General features: G+C 44.7%; 2 protein-coding genes across 2 annotated transcripts in view; one reads left to right on the top strand and one right to left on the bottom strand.

The window, feature by feature from the left end:
• The window catches only part of LOC137292176 (splicing factor U2AF 35 kDa subunit-like), a 285875-nt gene that overhangs the window by 48420 nt on the left and 220126 nt on the right, over positions 1–17329 (top strand). The window lies entirely within an intron of this gene.
• The window catches only part of LOC137292052 (TPR repeat-containing protein DDB_G0287407-like), a 34853-nt gene that overhangs the window by 16480 nt on the left and 1044 nt on the right, over positions 1–17329 (bottom strand). The window contains exons 2-14 of the mRNA XM_067823603.1: positions 15593–15769; positions 14723–14860; positions 14001–14039; positions 12756–12951; positions 12145–12288; positions 11445–11653; positions 5403–5564; positions 4886–4990; positions 4186–4253; positions 3576–3657; positions 3122–3261; positions 2076–2138; positions 675–723 (exon numbers count right to left, since the gene is read on the bottom strand). Coding sequence (XP_067679704.1) covers positions 675–723; positions 2076–2138; positions 3122–3261; positions 3576–3657; positions 4186–4253; positions 4886–4990; positions 5403–5564; positions 11445–11653; positions 12145–12288; positions 12756–12951; positions 14001–14039; positions 14723–14860; positions 15593–15769 — 1572 coding nt within the window. The remainder of the gene's footprint in view (positions 1–674; positions 724–2075; positions 2139–3121; positions 3262–3575; positions 3658–4185; positions 4254–4885; positions 4991–5402; positions 5565–11444; positions 11654–12144; positions 12289–12755; positions 12952–14000; positions 14040–14722; positions 14861–15592; positions 15770–17329) is intronic.

Here is a 17329-nt window from a genome sequence, read left to right as displayed (position 1 = left end):
CTTTTCCATAATTTGTTTTAACATTTTAATTAATGTTAACTTACAGCTTCACTTCCTGGCATTTCTGCACTTTTGCATAAGGAATGTCAACACCAGTCTTTAAAAACAAACAAGAACTTTGAGAACCTTTGTGCCCATTGGCTTTGCTGTCTTGGTTTCGTAGAAACAGTGTGAAACTGTGTACTCAATTTTGTTTTTATTGGTTTGACTATCAAAATGGGCCTGCAGCTTTCATTCAATGCCTGTAGATTTTAGAACCGACACTGCCAAGCAGCAGCAGGCTCAGATGGACACCTGCTAAATTGAGTATTGCAAACACTGTGACGTAGGGACACTACTGAAGACATAGTTTACAAATATTATCATTATGATGTACACAACTGCTGTTTGGTTGATATATGTCACAACAGCCCAGTAACTGTCTGATTATACATAATATACCTGTGATGACTGCCCCTGTCATAAGAGTCCTGACTACCCCCATAACTTGTATGAATGTTTACAATTCCATGCACATCATCTAAATAAGTTAATACACTGTGGGTCTCTCACTCGCTAATCATTCTAAGTGAGGCCTCAGCCACTGTTCTAGGTATGGACCAGTCTGGACTATATGCATCCTGTGATTGAATGCAATGAATAATTGTTATGTAGGAAAACATTAAAATTCATACCTTACGTTTGTCTCCAAAATACTGTATCAAAATCCTTAAGGCTGATGACCTGAAAAAGAGACAACTGGTCTTGTCTTGAGCGTGTTTTTCACTGTAACACGGCGACATGGGTTTATTTTGCTGTACCCCAGCACAAAGGGTATCCTTCATTGAAATATAATTACATCCATATGCATCTATTTCAACTACAGTTTGTAATGTAACATAAGTTGTATATTGTAGTTGAGGGTAATACAGTCTGATGTACACCTCTTTGTAGCACACAAGCCGGAAGGCACGGGTTGACAAACATATCAGACCATATTAACTAAGGGAGAGGCATGAAATGTATTTATCTTACTGACATGTTAAATGTACAAAATATCATTTTATTTTATTTTGAAGATCTCTACCAACTGTGACATGTAAACAAAATGGACTCTATCTCTCAACTGGATTTTTAAAATCAGTGAAACGTATTCTCAGACAAAATTAAAACTGCTATAAAAATGGTTAATGTTTAAGCTGTGTGTGCATACAATTCAGTGTGTTTAAACAATGCAGTGAAAGTAGGTAACATACTGATAGACACATATTAGATGATCCTGCGCACTAAACGCCTTTGTGACAAGAGAAGCAGTACAACGAATTGGGCAAGTACACTTGGCTGCTACAGGTAGTTTGACGATTATGCACGTGCAATACATGCTAACCGTGACATGAAATCAACACCGCATATTCCTTCGAATGATAAGACTGCAATTTCAGGCATAAGATACTGATATTCCACACTAACCTTTAGTTAAGACGAAGACAAATAGGTGATTGGGGCATTGACAAGCATTTTAGATATTCAACAATTCTGTTTAAAAAAACCCCAGGAAAATGTCATTTGCTTCGTGAAATGGATTGGTGGTCCTAAACATATTTGCTCAGTATATTGTGTTGATTCAATTCGTTGGGATTGTACCTGTTCCCTAATCGAGTGTGCTATAACAATTCATGTGTGAAATGCACAGGGGAAAATGAACTTCTCGATATTTATCAGACAACCTGTCTCCCTCTTGTTTCAAGTGGATTGTTCTGTGGGGCGTTCCCAAGTATGCAAATTGGTCATTTGTCAGGTCGTGGATCATCTTATATGTGTTTACCAGTAAATGTCTACATAGTGAACTCAAAAACAGCTAATCGGATGGGTTTCGCAATCCCTGCATTGCATGCCTCCCTTTATGACATCATATGATTGTTAGCAGCTTCTCAGCAGGGAGTTTGGCAGATACCATTTTTCTAGTTGTCACCCTCCTTTGGAGCGGAGACATGGAAACTTGTTAAAGCGTCACTGACCAATGAAATTCTAGTATTTTACATGAAGGTAAGATTATACTTGAAGTAATATCACATAACAGAGATGAAGCTAGTGACCTGTCTTGTGTAGATGTGAGGTACCGCTTCTCTACCGCATGTCCTAGCTGAGGGAAGGAGAACCTGTAACAGGACAAGAACAGTCACACTACCAATATGATACTGCTCACACATGTTTATAATGTTTTTTCTGAACACTGTTGAACCCAGATTATTCAGATGTTTTGGTTCCACTCAGAAATCGTCCAGGAAATGACACATCCTATTAACTGGATCAAACAACCAAGACGTATTGATGATGTATGGTGAAAATTTATTGCTGTACTTTTTTAAAACTTAAAACTGCATTTCTTGCGTTGAAAACATTTGTCATCACCTCAAAGTTATGCCATCTGTAGAATGTAAACTTCTGGCCAGGATCACATAACTAAATCATTTTTCCAATAAAATCTCAGGGAATGGTTTGAAAATTCACTGTTTGGGTCCAGAAACATCACCAGGGATCTGGCTGGGTGAGTACAAGTACTCAAGGCAAAATTTGTTTCTCCTGAAAGCCATCCTGAAGATGCATTTTCTGGATATACAGGGTCCAAGTAAACAGGGTTCCACTGTATGTCATATATTCAGTAATCCTTGATTCTGTCAACTGACCCACCAACAAAAACAGGACCAATGCATCAGGCACCATTCCCATGAGTTTGACAGCCATCACTGGATGCATAAATGTGTATACACAATGGGATATTGTTTAAATAATAAATTTGCCCTTCCAAACTATTAATAAACGTGAGAGTACCATACTTTTCTGATTCTAATTTCAAATGACCATTTTGTATGCATGAATACTATTTATGTCTCTATTTTACCTCTGGCCCTCAGTAATGTCACCTCAGGACTACAGTAGTGAAAGGAACTGTGTCAGTATATTTTGTGTACTCATACAAATACAGATGGGCCAAGATTTTCAGTGCTCTGTTAGTGCTAAGTGCCATACAGTAACATTACCTTACAACTCTCTAAGCCCTATGAGAGCTTCAAATATCTAGGCCATGGTCTATGACAACATTTAGTTCTACTGGAAACTTGAAACATGAAATGACAATCACCTGAGCAAACCTGAGCGTAGAACTATAAAGTGTTCCAGAGCACAGTACAGTGGCAGCCATACTGTGATAGGGATGTTCAGTACCTCCATGATTTCACTCTCAGACAGGCCTTCGTGTGCAACCTGCAGTAGCTGGAACACCTGCAACATCATCACACCACCCTGTACACCTCCAACATCACAACACCCAGTATACCTGCAACATCATCAGACCACCTTGTACAGTAACACATCACCATCAAAACACTCTTGCCATCTGTACAACATTAGGACACACCCTTTCACACACATCCCACCTGTACAATATATATAGGACTCACCTTTCACACAAGTACCACTGGTGCAACATTAGGACACACCCTTTCACATGCATCCCTCTTGTCCAACATTAGGACACACCCTTTCAGAAATGTACCGCCTGTCCAACATTAGGGTACAGCCTTTCACATACTTACCATTTGTACAACATTTGGGCACTCAGTGATGTTGTAGTCAGCTTCTAACCGTTCTAAGAGTAAGGCACACAGTTCCTCAATGCTGGAAAAAACACAGCACTTAATGACTCGAACAGCATTTTGCAAAAAACTGATGAACATATATAACTTTCTTCAATCACAGATATTGAAATTTTAATCATCTTAGACAATCAACAACTTTGCCATGATCAACACATGTACAGTATCTGGGAAGATAGTTGTTGTTATGTTTGTACCACTCTCAGTCCAAAGCTGATCATGATAGTTTAACAAGCTTTTTGTCTGATACTGTTTATTTACCTTACTCTACATACACAGGAGATACTATTTACGCTATGCGCTAATCCATTTACAAACTAGCTAACCATTTACATTCACCCTCATACAAACATTTTCATACAAGCTACTTGAAATAAAACTGATGCAGATGCTCCCAATTTCTTAGTCTTCTAGTCAAGAATATTTTGATGTTTATTCTATCGATATAAACAACATATACAATTGTTCATCTGGGTTTGGCTTTTGATAAATATCACATACAATTGCTTCTTTATTTGAGAAACACTAACAAGTGAAAGATGGCACAAACCTGTTGGATTTGAGGAGAGAGTTAATCTTGTCATCCAGCTGTCGGAAGGAGCCAAACACCTCCAGCTCCTACAGAACAATAACATAAATAAGCTGAAGCTTCACACATGGTTAAATATGTCCAGTCAATCACTCTGACGTACAACAACACTTGGTTACCTGCTACATGTTGGTACCAAGTCACCTGGCACCCTGATGTACAACAGTACCATGCTACCTGCTACATGTTCGCACCCAGTCAAACACCCTGATGTACAACAGTCCCAGGTCACCTGCTACATGTTGGTGTCCAGTCAAACACCCTGATGTACAACAGTGCCAGGTCACCTGCTACATGTTGGTGTCCAGTCAAACACCCTGATGTACAACAGCACCAGGTCACCTGCTACATGTTGGTGCCCAGTCAAACACCCTGATGTACAACAGTGCCAGGTCACCTGCTACATGTTGGCACCCAGTCAATCACCCTTACATACAACACTGCCACATTACCTGCTACATGTTGGTGTCTAGTCAAACACCATGTGAAACATTAAATATTAAGACAGGGGATCATTAAATATTCACTAAAACATGTTTGTGAATTGTCTAGGGAATAAAAAATATTGATTTGAACTGATATCCTTCATTTCAAGTATCCATTTATTATTAAAACGCTGTTATTCCTAGTGTTGTAACAGAGATACAATATGAGATCTGACCGCAACAAGGATGTTGAGGTAGAGAGGACTGCTGGTGTTTGTGTTGTCCACCACTCTCTGCAGCTGTTCTTTAGACAAGGACTTGCCATAGCCACCCAGAGCTTTCTGTAAACAAAGTATACAACCTCAGTTACTTCCATTACTTTCTTCACTATCAACTCCTTTCTGCACATGCCCAGTCAAGTAACATTCAAAAATTTGTATTACTGGCAGATTATTGGGCATCAGAGTGTGTGGCTGTTTGGGAGAGAGAGAGAGGGAGAGAGACTTATGTTGACAGCATGGTGTTTGTATGAGTGTATGAGAGAGATAGAGAGGGATAGAGACATATTGACTGCATGGTATATATGTGTGTATGAGAGAGAGAGAGTGAGAGTGACTTATGTTGACTGCATGGTATCTCTGTGTGTGTATGTTTATGAGAGGGGAAGAGACTTATATTGACTTTATGGCATCTGTGTGTGTATGAGAGAGAGAGAGAGGAGAGACATGTATTGACTGCATGTGCCTGACTCACCTCACAGATCTGTTTTCTATGTGTAACTTCCAGGCCCTCGACAGTGAGGTGGCGGTAGTGTCGATGTGTCAGCAACTCCTCCAGAACAGCAGCGTCTGTATTGACGGTGGACAACACTATCTTCACTGTTTTGGGTAGTGTGTCTGGCAACCAGAATAGTGTCTGCAAGGAACAGTGTTACTGTGACCAACACAATAATATTGTCATCATAATACGCTATGGCGGACCTCCCATATGTCCAACAGAGGAAGGAGAAGGGATTCTTCAGTGTGAGTCAGAAGGGAGGGTCACAGGGGAGAGGGACAGGAGGCAGGGGGAGGGGTAAGGGTAAGGGCAGTGGGAGGCATGAGAGGGTTAGGGTAGGGCAGTGGGAGGCAGGAGGGAGGGTGAGGGTAAGGACACTTGGATGTGGGAGGGTGCTCGGGATAAGGGCAGTGGGAGGCAGGAGGGAGAGTGAGGGTAAGGACACTTAGATGTGGGATGGTGCTCGGGATAAGGGCAGTGGGAGGCAGGAGGGCGGAGTGAAGGTAATGACACTTGGATGTGGGAGGGAGCTGAGGATAAGGGCAGTGGGAGGCAGAAGGGAGAGTGAGGGTAAGGACACTTGGATGTGGGAGGGTGCTCGGGATAAGGGCAGTGGGAGGCAGGAGGGAGAAGTGAGGGTAAGGACACTTGGATGTGGGAGGGAGCTCAGGATACGGGCAGTGGGAGGCAGGAGGGGGCATGGGGGTAGGGCAGTGGGAGGCAGAAGGGAGGGCTGAGGGTAGGAGCAGTGGGAGGTAGGAGGGAGGGTGAGGATAAGGACAGTTGGATGTGGGAGGGTGCTGAGGATAAGAGCAGTGGGAGGCAGGAGGGAGGAGTGAGGGTAAGGACACTTAGATGTGAGATGGTGCTCGGGATAAGGGCAGTGGGAGGCAGGAGGGAGGAGTGAAGGTAATGACACTTGGATGTGGAGGGAGCTCAGGATACGGGCAGTGGGAGGCAGGAGGGGGCATGGGGGTAGGGCAGTGGGAGGCAGAAGGGAGGGCTGAGGGTAGGAGCAGTGGGAGGTAGGAGGGAGGGTGAGGATAAGGACAGTTGGATGTGGGAGGGTGCTGAGGATAAGAGCAGTGGGAGGCAGGAGGGAGGAGTGAGGGTAAGGACACTTGGATGTGGGAGGGTGCTCGGGATAAGGGCAGTGGGAGGCAGGAGGGAGGGTGAGGGTAATGACACTTGGATGTGGGAGGGTGCTCGGGATAAGGGCAGTGGGAGGCAGGAGGGAGAAGTGAGGGTAAGGACACTTGGATGTGGGAGGGAGCTCAGGATACGGGCAGTGGGAGGCAGGAGGGGGCATGGGGGTAGGGCAGTGGGAGGCAGAAGGGAGGGCTGAGGGTAGGAGCAGTGGGAGATAGGAGGGAGGGTGAGGATAAGGACAGTTGGATGTGGGAGGGTGCTGAGGATAAGAGCAGTGGGAGGCAGGAGGGAGGAGTGAGGGTAAGGACAGTTGGATGCAGGAGGGTGCTGGGGATAAGAGCAGTGGGAGGCAGTAGGGAGGAGTGAGGGTAAGAGCAGTGGGAGGGAGAAGGGAGGGTGAGGGTAGGGGCGGTGGGAAGCAGAAGAGAGGGTGAGGGTAGGGAGCTGAGAAGGGAAGGTGAAATTAGGGGCAGTGTGAGGCAAAGGGAGGGTGAGAGAAGGGATAGGGGTTGACAAGAGGGCAAAAGAGGAGGAATAAGGGTGCAGGATGGGAGATTTAAGTGGGCAAGAGATGGGGAGAGGCTTAGGGAGGCAACACCTGATCGAGGGGCTGTGGGAGGCAGTAGGAAAGAGACAAGGTGGGAGCAGCAAAGGGAAGGGACAAGATAGGAAGGGAGGGACAAGATAGGTAGGGAGGGACAAGATAGGAAGGGAGGGACAAGATATGAAGGGAGGGACAAGACAGGTAGGGAGGGACAAGATAGGTAGGAAGGGACAAGATATGAAGGGAGGGACAAGATAGGAAGGGAGGGACAAGATATGAAGGGAGGGACAAGATATGAAGGGAGGGACAAGACAGGTAGGGAGGGACAAGATAGGTAGGAAGGGACAAGATATGAAGGGAGGGACAAGATAGGTAGGGAGGGACAAGATATGAAGGGAGGGACAAGACAGGTAGGGAGGGACAAGATAGGTAGGGAGGGACAAGATAGGAAGGGAGGGACAAGATGGGAATCGAGGGACAAGATAGGAAGGGAGGGACAAGATGGGATGGGACAAGATAGGAAGGGACAAGATAGGAAGGGAGGGACAAGATAGGAAGTGACAAGATAGGAAGAGACAAGATAGGAAGGGAGGGACAAGATAGGAAGGGACAAGATAGGAAGGGAGGGACAAGATAGGAAGGAAGGGACAAGATATGAAGGGAGGGACAAGACAGGTAGGGAGGGACAAGATAGGTAGGAAGGGACAAGATATGAAGGGAGGGACAAGATAGGTAGGGAGGGACAAGATAGGAAAGGAGGGACAAGATGGGAATCGAGGGACAAGATAGGAAGGGAGGGACAAGATGGGATGGGACAAGATAGGAAGGGAGGGACAAGATAGGTAGGGAGGGACAAGATAGGAAGGGAGGGACAAGATGGGAATCGAGGGACAAGATAGGAAGGGAGGGACAAGATGGGATGGGACAAGATAGGAAGGGACAAGATAGGAAGGGAGGGACAAGATAGGAAGTGACAAGATAGGAAGAGACAAGATAGGAAGGGAGGGACAAGATAGGAAGGGACAAGATAGGAAGGGAGGGACAAGATAGGTAGGAAGGGACAAGATATGAAGGGAGGGACGAGATATGAAGGGAGGGACAAGATATGAAGGGAGGGACAAGATATGAAGGGAGGGACAAGACAGGTAGGGAGGGACAAGATAGGTAGGAAGGGACAAGATATGAAGGGAGGGACAAGATAGGTAGGGAGGGACAAGATAGGAAGGGAGGGACAAGATGGGAATCGAGGGACAAGATAGGAAGGGAGGGACAAGATGGGATGGGACAAGATAGGAAGGGAGGGACAAGATAGGTAGGGAGGGACAAGATAGGAAGGGAGGGACAAGATGGGAATCGAGGGACAAGATAGGAAGGGTGGGACAAGATGGGATGGGACAAGATAGGAAGGGACAAGATAGGAAGGGAGAGACAAGATAGGAAGTGACAAGATAGGAAGAGACAAGATAGGAAGGGAGGGACAAGATAGGAAGGGACAAGATAGGAAGGGAGGGACAAGATAGGAAGGGACAAGATAGGAAGGGAGGGACAAGATGGGAAGGGACAAGATAGGAAGGGAGGGACAAGATAGGAAGGGACAAGATAGGAAGGGAGGGACAAGATGGGAAGGGACAAGATAGGAAGGGACAAGACAGGAGGGGAGGGACAAGATAGGTAGGGAAAAGATAGGAAGGGAGGGACAAGATATGAAGGGAGGGACAAGATGGAAAGGGACAAGATAGGAAGGGACAAGACAGGAGGGGAGGGACAAGATAGGTAGGGAAAAGATAGGAAGGGAGGGACAAGATATGAAGGGAGGGACAAGACAGGTAGGGAGGGACAAGATAGGTAGGAAGGGACAAGATATGAAGGGAGGGACAAGATAGGAAGGGAGGGACAAGATATGAAGGGAGGGACAAGATATGAAGGGAGGGACAAGACAGGTAGGGAGGGACAAGATAGGTAGGAAGGGACAAGATATGAAGGGAGGGACAAGATAGGTAGGGAGGGACAAGATATGAAGGGAGGGACAAGACAGGTAGGGAGGGACAAGATAGGTAGGGAGGGACAAGATAGGAAGGGAGGGACAAGATGGGAATCGAGGGACAAGATAGGAAGGGAGGGACAAGATGGGATGGGACAAGATAGGAAGGGACAAGATAGGAAGGGAGGAACAAGATAGGAAGTGACAAGATAGGAAGAGACAAGATAGGAAGGGAGGGACAAGATAGGAAGGGACAAGATAGGAAGGGAGGGACAAGATAGGTAGGAAGGGACAAGATATGAAGGGAGGGACGAGATAGGAAGGGAGGGACAAGATATGAAGGGAGGGACAAGATATGAAGGGAGGGACAAGACAGGTAGGGAGGGACAAGATAGGTAGGAAGGGACAAGATATGAAGGGAGGGACAAGATAGGTAGGGAGGGACAAGATAGGAAGGGAGGGACAAGATGGGAATCGAGGGACAAGATAGGAAGGGAGGGACAAGATGGGATGGGACAAGATAGGAAGGGACAAGATAGGAAGGGAGAGACAAGATAGGAAGTGACAAGATAGGAAGAGACAAGATAGGAAGGGAGGGACAAGATAGGAAGGGACAAGATAGGAAGGGAGGGACAAGATAGGAAGGGACAAGATAGGAAGGGAGGGACAAGATGGGAAGGGACAAGATAGGAAGGGAGGGACAAGATAGGAAGGGACAAGATAGGAAGGGAGGGACAAGATGGGAAGGGACAAGATAGGAAGGGACAAGACAGGAGGGGAGGGACAAGATAGGTAGGGAAAAGATAGGAAGGGAGGGAAAAGATTGGAAGGGAGGGACAAGATGGAAAGGGACAAGATAGGAAGGGAGGGACAAGATAGGAAGGGAGGAACAAGATGGAAAGGGACAAGATAGGAAGGGAGGGACAAGATAGGTAGGGAAAAGATATGAAGGGAGGGGCAAGATAGGAAGGGAGGAACAAGATGGAAAGGGACAAGATAGGAAGGGAGGGACAAGATAGGTAGGGAAAAGATAGGAAGGGAGGGGCAAGATAGGAAGGGACAAGATAGGAAGGGAGGGACAAGATGGGAAGGGACAAGATAGGAAGGGACAAGACAGGAGGGGAGGGACAAGATAGGCAGGGACAAGATAGGAAGGGAGGGACAAGATAGGAAGGGAGGGACAAGATGGAAAGGGACAAGATAGGAAGGGAGGGACAAGATAGGAAGAGAGACACACGATGGGAAGGGAGGGACAAGATATGAAGGGAGGGACAAGACAGGTAGGGAGGGACAAGATAGGTAGGAAGGGACAAGATATGAAGGGAGGGACAAGATAGGAAGGGAGGGACAAGATATGAAGGGAGGGACAAGATATGAAGGGAGGGACAAGACAGGTAGGGAGGGACAAGATAGGTAGGAAGGGACAAGATATGAAGGGAGGGACAAGATAGGAAGGGAGGGACAAGATATGAAGGGAGGGACAAGACAGGTAGGGAGGGACAAGATAGGTAGGGAGGGACAAGATAGGAAGGGAGGGACAAGATGGGAATCGAGGGACAAGATAGGAAGGGAGGGACAAGATGGGATGGGACAAGATAGGAAGGGACAAGATAGGAAGGGAGAGACAAGATAGGAAGTGACAAGATAGGAAGAGACAAGATAGGAAGGGAGGGACAAGATAGGAAGGGACAAGATAGGAAGGGAGGGACAAGATAGGAAGGGACAAGATAGGAAGGGAGGGACAAGATGGGAAGGGACAAGATAGGAAGGGAGGGACAAGATAGGAAGGGACAAGATAGGAAGGGAGGGGCAAGATAGGAAGGGACAAGATAGGAAGGGACAAGACAGGAGGGGAGGGACAAGATAGGTAGGGAAAAGATAGGAAGGGAGGGAAAAGATAGGAAGGGAGGGACAAGATGGAAAGGGACAAGATAGGAAGGGAGGGACAAGATAGGAAGGGAGGAACAAGATGGAAAGGGACAAGATAGGAAGGGAGGGACAAGATAGGTAGGGAAAAGATAGGAAGGGAGGGGCAAGATAGGAAGGGACAAGATAGGAAGGGAGGGACAAGATGGGAAGGGACAAGATAGGAAGGGACAAGACAGGAGGGGAGGGACAAGATAGGAAGGGAGGGACAAGATAGGAAGGGAGGGACAAGATGGAAAGGGACAAGATAGGAAGGGAGGGACAAGATAGGTAGGGAAAAGATAGGAAGGGACAAGATAGGAAGGGAGGGAAAAGATAGGAAGAGAGACACACGATGGGAAGGGAGGGACAAGATAGGAAGGGACAAGATAGGAAGGGAGGGACAAGATGGGAAGGGCTGAGGAAACATTCTTGATACCTTTTTTGTCTTGCCTGGTGTCTCCATTTTGTTAAGGCCATCTACCACTATGACAACGACAAGTTTTGCCTTCTCTGCCCTCTGCAAGCATGTCTCAAGATCTGTGATGATCTCCTGAACGTTCAGTTTGGTGTATCGAACAACCTTGCCTTTCACGTCCAGGTGTTGGGTAAGCTCCACCACAAGTCTCCTCAAGATGTTCACAGCCTCTGTCAACACTCACACAATCATCACCTTACACAGATAAGGAACACATGATATCAACTGACAACTGATTCCACTATGCGTCATCCTGGTAATAAGACAAAATCGCCCAGATGCCAGTTCTATACCAGTTTACATAGCTAAAACAATCTTCTCAACTCTACTGCAGTTGTTAATGAAGCTGTTCTATTTAAACAAGATAACAAGGAATAAAGTACCTTTATTCAAAAGCTAAAGATGAGTAGGGGTGATTTTGCCTGTTTTTATGTTAAGAATGGGGTGAGGGGTTGGGAGAGAAGAAATCTGTCTGTACAATATGAATGTGTGGTCGACATAACTGTATAGTTTACTGATTACAACCACTTATAATATCTGTGTGGTCAACACTGCTGGATATTTAACTGATTACACGTACTATTTCAGACATCTGCCATTCACACATTAATGTGATGTCAACAGACATAGTTGTTATAATAAATAACAAGTAAACTCTTACTGTCACTGAACTGGCTGCAGCCGATGTAGTGGCTGATGACGAGGGCCTTAGGCTGGATCTTCCTCACATGAGCTCCCCAGTTGGCCAGCAGTGCTGACTTGCCTTGCCCTGCCTCCCCGGTCACTACCACTCTCTCTGATGTACCTGGAACATACCACACACAGCACTGATAACATACCACACACAGGACTGACACTCAGGGCAGACAACATACCATACACTGGGCTGACAACATACCACACACAGCACTGATAACATACTGCACACAGGACTGACAACATACCACACACAAGACTGACCACATACCATACACTGGACTGACAACATACCACACACAGGACTGACAACATACCACCCACAGGACTGACAAACAACATACCACACACAGGACTGACAACATACCACCCACTAGACTGACAATATACCACACACAGCACTGATAACATTCTGCACACAGGACTGACAACATACCACACACAAGACTGACAACATACCATACACTGGACTGACAACATACCACACACAGGACTGACAACATACCACCCACTAGACTGACAACATACCACACACAGGACTGACAACATACCACACACAGGGCTAAAAGTGCTTACCAGACATGAGTGCCTTGTCCAGCTGTTTGAAGTACTTGTCTCCCCCTACATACAGACTCTGTCTGGCAGACTGGAACCGGTCGTGGTCAACCTGTTCCGCCTGGCGTTCTGTCACTCTGCTCATTTCTTCATCCTCCTCTGTCAGCAGAACCTTGGTCAAGTACTCCCAGATGGCATTGAACATGTGGTTGGTGCCCTAAAATGAAAGGTTTACAAAATACAGCGCACTCTGTCCAAGGTGGACTCTGTCTTTCTCGGATAGCTGTCTAAAATGGACTGAACTTGAGGTTCGAGCTTTCAGGCATCAATATAACAAATGTCTGTGAAACTCAGACTGCTCTCTAATTCACATTTTTAGTCGGTCCCAAGCTAGTCTGAATTAAACAGAGTTCACTGTGATGCTTTTAATGGTTTTATAACATTGTTTTTCAGCAGGAAGATGTTATCAGAGGAGTTGCTCCCAAATATCCATTTATCCTAAACCCTACAGGTAACAAACTGTGCCGTGTTACTCAACAGTGTAATGCCTGACCCCAAGCCTGTTCTACAGTACATATGCATACCAGTGGTAAGGCATATGGTCCATCACACAATCTGATTCTGTAACATGCTTTGTCACACAAAAGCCGACTTCTCACTATGTACCACTGAACCTTAGTGGGTAAGCTGTTTTCATACTCTTACATCACATGAATGCTATATGTAACATGGTACGTGTGAAGTTGTTCACTGCATGGTCACAAGGGGTATATGGGTTGGTGTACCCTTGATGTTCCCTGAGCCCCAAACGACCAGTGAACAATGTGTTCATCTTACCTAACACCTCAATGTTAATTTTGAATTGTTTGAAGCACACATACAAGTCTTTTTGTAGCCACCACTAGATTTTGCTGACAGGAAAAACAGATTTAGAATTATCTCCCTTCCATTGATTTGCATTTGCAAAACATCGGTAATTTCAGTACATCACATGTGATTCAAAGTTACCTGAGATAAAGAATTACTATCATGAAGTACCAAATGAGTTCAACATTGCCAATGGGGTACATCGAAATGTTACTCATTTATATGTAGGGTAAACTGAAAACAATAGAAGACCACTCCGCAAATCAGAAAGTGACATTTATGTGTGAGGTAACATAACAAAATATAGATGAACATGATGTCATGAACATGACATGAATGCTGTCTTTAACACAGTACAGTCTAGATGAACACGACACAATGAACACATTAAGACTCTACCTCCTCTGGTGAGAAGTAATCCATGTGTAACGATATTGTCTGAAACAAAATAGAGAAAATCAGTATTTCCAGTTTCAGTGACAAAATTGTATATACAAGATAAAAATTTGTATAAACACTGAATGTATAGAGCGGATAGAAAAACAAGGATAAAATTTTTCCAAAATTTTGGCAAAACTCTGTGAGTGGGAGAGGGGATTGAATCAGAAGGATAAATGAATTCCAGATCTTAAAATCCATTTATATGGTGCCAAATTCCACACAAGGTATGCTCACTGCACAAACAATCATGGTACATTATTACCTTATATAACCAAAGTTGCTTATCAGGCACTAAAAGATTACAGTCACATGACTTATCCCACCGAGTACCCATTTTCTTATGGATGAAATGACAGAAATTTTAACAAGCTCACTTACCAAACAAGGGCATAGCTATTATTGTAAAAAATATCTTGGTCTTACACATGATTTAAATTGTTGCTAAAATGGTTGGGCAAGCCCTCATTACTACCTAATATAAAACTGTGCAACCTATCGGGCCCACACTATCCACAATTTCGAAATGAAAGTTACACTGTACTCTAACCTCACAACTGAGGTACAGGGGTAGAACATGTATTTCGGCTGGAAGTCAGAAATACAGAAATTCTGACAACTCCTTGTTATGTTTCTGATATGTGCTGACATGGATTGTGGTTTTAGGAGCTAGTTATTTTCACCTTGCTTTTGGTTGCCTCAATTTTTCGTTTGAGACTGTCCAGCTTCTTCTTGGCTTCAATGCTCTCGCAGCGGAACTTGACAGCTCCTTTCTTGTCACCAGCCTTCTCAAGACTTGAAGCCTTTCCATCATCATAGCCCTGTACATGTATAACCAACTGTCAGCCCTGGACATGTATACATCACAACTGGCACATCTGTACATGTATAACCAACTTTCAGCCCTGGACATGTATACATCACAACTGGCAGATCTGTACATGTATACATCACAACTGGCAACCCTGTATGTGTATAACCAACTGTCAGCACTGGACATGTATAAACAACAGTCAGCCCTGTACATGTAAACTGAACTGGTAGTCCTGTACATGTATACACAACTGTCATCTCTGTACATGTATACACAACTGTCATCTCTGTACAGGTATACACAACTGGTAGCCTTGTTCATGTATACATGTATACACAAATGGCAGTGGTGCACATATATGTATACATGTATGCACAACAGTAAGCCTGTACCTGTATACACAACTGGCAGCCCTGCACATGTATACACAACTGGCAGCCCTGCACATGTATACATGTATACACAAATGTCAACTCTGCGCATGTATGCACAATTGTCAGCCCTGTACATATATACATGCATACACAAATGGCAGCCATGTACATGTATACACAACTGTCATCCAGGGTACATGTATACACAAGTGGTAGCCCTGTACATGACTACTCTACTGTATACAGCCTTGTATGTAAGCCAGAAAGATCTAGTCTACATGGGATGAGAGAACTCCCTGCATCCAAACAATATGTCACTTCAACCTTAATTCATTCAACACCAAGACTGATCACACCAATCTCACCTTGTCCCTGAAGCAGAAACAGGCTGGAGTTGCCCCTGGCTTGTTGAGGTGTCCTTGCAGGAACTCAAGCTCGGTCACACTACAGTCACGCTTGTTCTTCAGCCAGGGGTAGCGACTCAAAGCTTTGTCAATGTTCTGCTGGAGAGCAGTGTCCTGGAGACCATGCCACCCATATCTCTGAAATTGAACAACGCCAACAAAACACTCTACACTGTGGAACAGTTGGATATTTAGAAGAGATATGCTGGCTGCCACTAAAGGCGACTAAGCTTGTCGTAAGAGGCAGTTAATGGGGCGGGGTGGTTAGGTACACTCACTTGTTTGACACATGTCATCGGCTCTCAGTTTTGCAGGTCAATACTCATGATGTTGATCACTAGATTATTTCTAGACCTGCACGGCGGCCGCCATATATTTGGAACATTGCTGAGTGTGGTGTAAAACTAAACTCACTCACTGCTATCATAGTCTAATTAATGATCCTGACACTTCTTTTCAAGTGAAAGTATAGAAGTGAGTAGTGAGTCAGTCAGTTTAACTTTATGCTGCACGAGAGCAGTCTGGAAATAATTGAGTCTGGACCAGACAATTCAGAGATCAACAGCAGGAGCATCAATCTGCGCTGTTGGGAACAGATGACATGTGTCAACCAAGTCAGGGAGCCTGACCACCCAATCCCGTTAGTGGCTTGCTGAAGGCCTATACTACCCCAGACTCTCATGGGTGTATACAAGTAAAAGATATAATCAGTAACTTTATAAATCCAGTAGGTTACAAACAGTTTAACAATGCCAAATGCCATGTTGATCATAGGCATCTTTTAAATGTTTTCAAATTTCATGGGCTGGTATGTTTTTGATTGGCTATGGACTGCTGATATATATTCTCAGAAACAAAATATATAGTCTGGTTCATAATTATTGAGAATTTTTCTTCTTACTTTGAGCTATCCTAACACCTCAACTGATTCACTGATACTTAAAACTAAGTACTGGTATAAGGGAGGTAACTCATCTTGGCCTACTGAGTATAGTACAATTAGAGTTACCTCCCCTGAATTTGTAGCAGACGTCATTTTCCTCAGCACTGTCAACAATGTCTGCTGAAGATAAAAGAAGGTTGATTTTTGAGTTGTGTAATCAAGGAATTGATGATGTACATACATTGGCAGAGAGAACAGGAACTCCTCTTTCTACTGTGTATAGGATTAGGAAGAATTTTAAAGAGGGAAAGGATTTTGGGCACCAGAAAGGAGCAGGGAGACCCAGAAAATTGGACTTCTCAGATCGCGTCCGGCTGGGAATTTTAGCGTCTAAAAAGCAAAGGGCAAGCATCTCCAACATCAGGTATGAAATGATAGAAAGGGGATCAACAGTTGTATCAAAATCTACAGTTAGAAGAAATTTGATTGATCTTGGATGGGAGAAAAAGACTGGAATTCCTTCTCCTCTCATGAAACAAGAACATAAAGACAGGCCTGTTGAGTGGTGTTTGGCACATGAAAACTTTGACTGGGAAAATGTGAGTTTTACTGATGAAAGCTCAATATGGGTATATCCCAATAATGTGAAAATATGGACAAAGTCTGCGTCAGCACCGTTGTATCGACGACCTAAATACAGCCCAAAGTTTCATGTATGGGGAGGGATATCCTTATTAGGAACGACCCTGCTGTGTGTGTTTGAGGGAAATCTGACAAGTCAACGCTACACTAACATATTAGATAATTTTCTCCTT

Source organism: Haliotis asinina, chromosome 1, assembly GCF_037392515.1.
Source record: "Haliotis asinina isolate JCU_RB_2024 chromosome 1, JCU_Hal_asi_v2, whole genome shotgun sequence".
Classification (NCBI taxonomy): domain Eukaryota; kingdom Metazoa; phylum Mollusca; class Gastropoda; order Lepetellida; family Haliotidae; genus Haliotis; species Haliotis asinina.
This window is presented reverse-complemented; position numbering and strand designations above follow the sequence as displayed.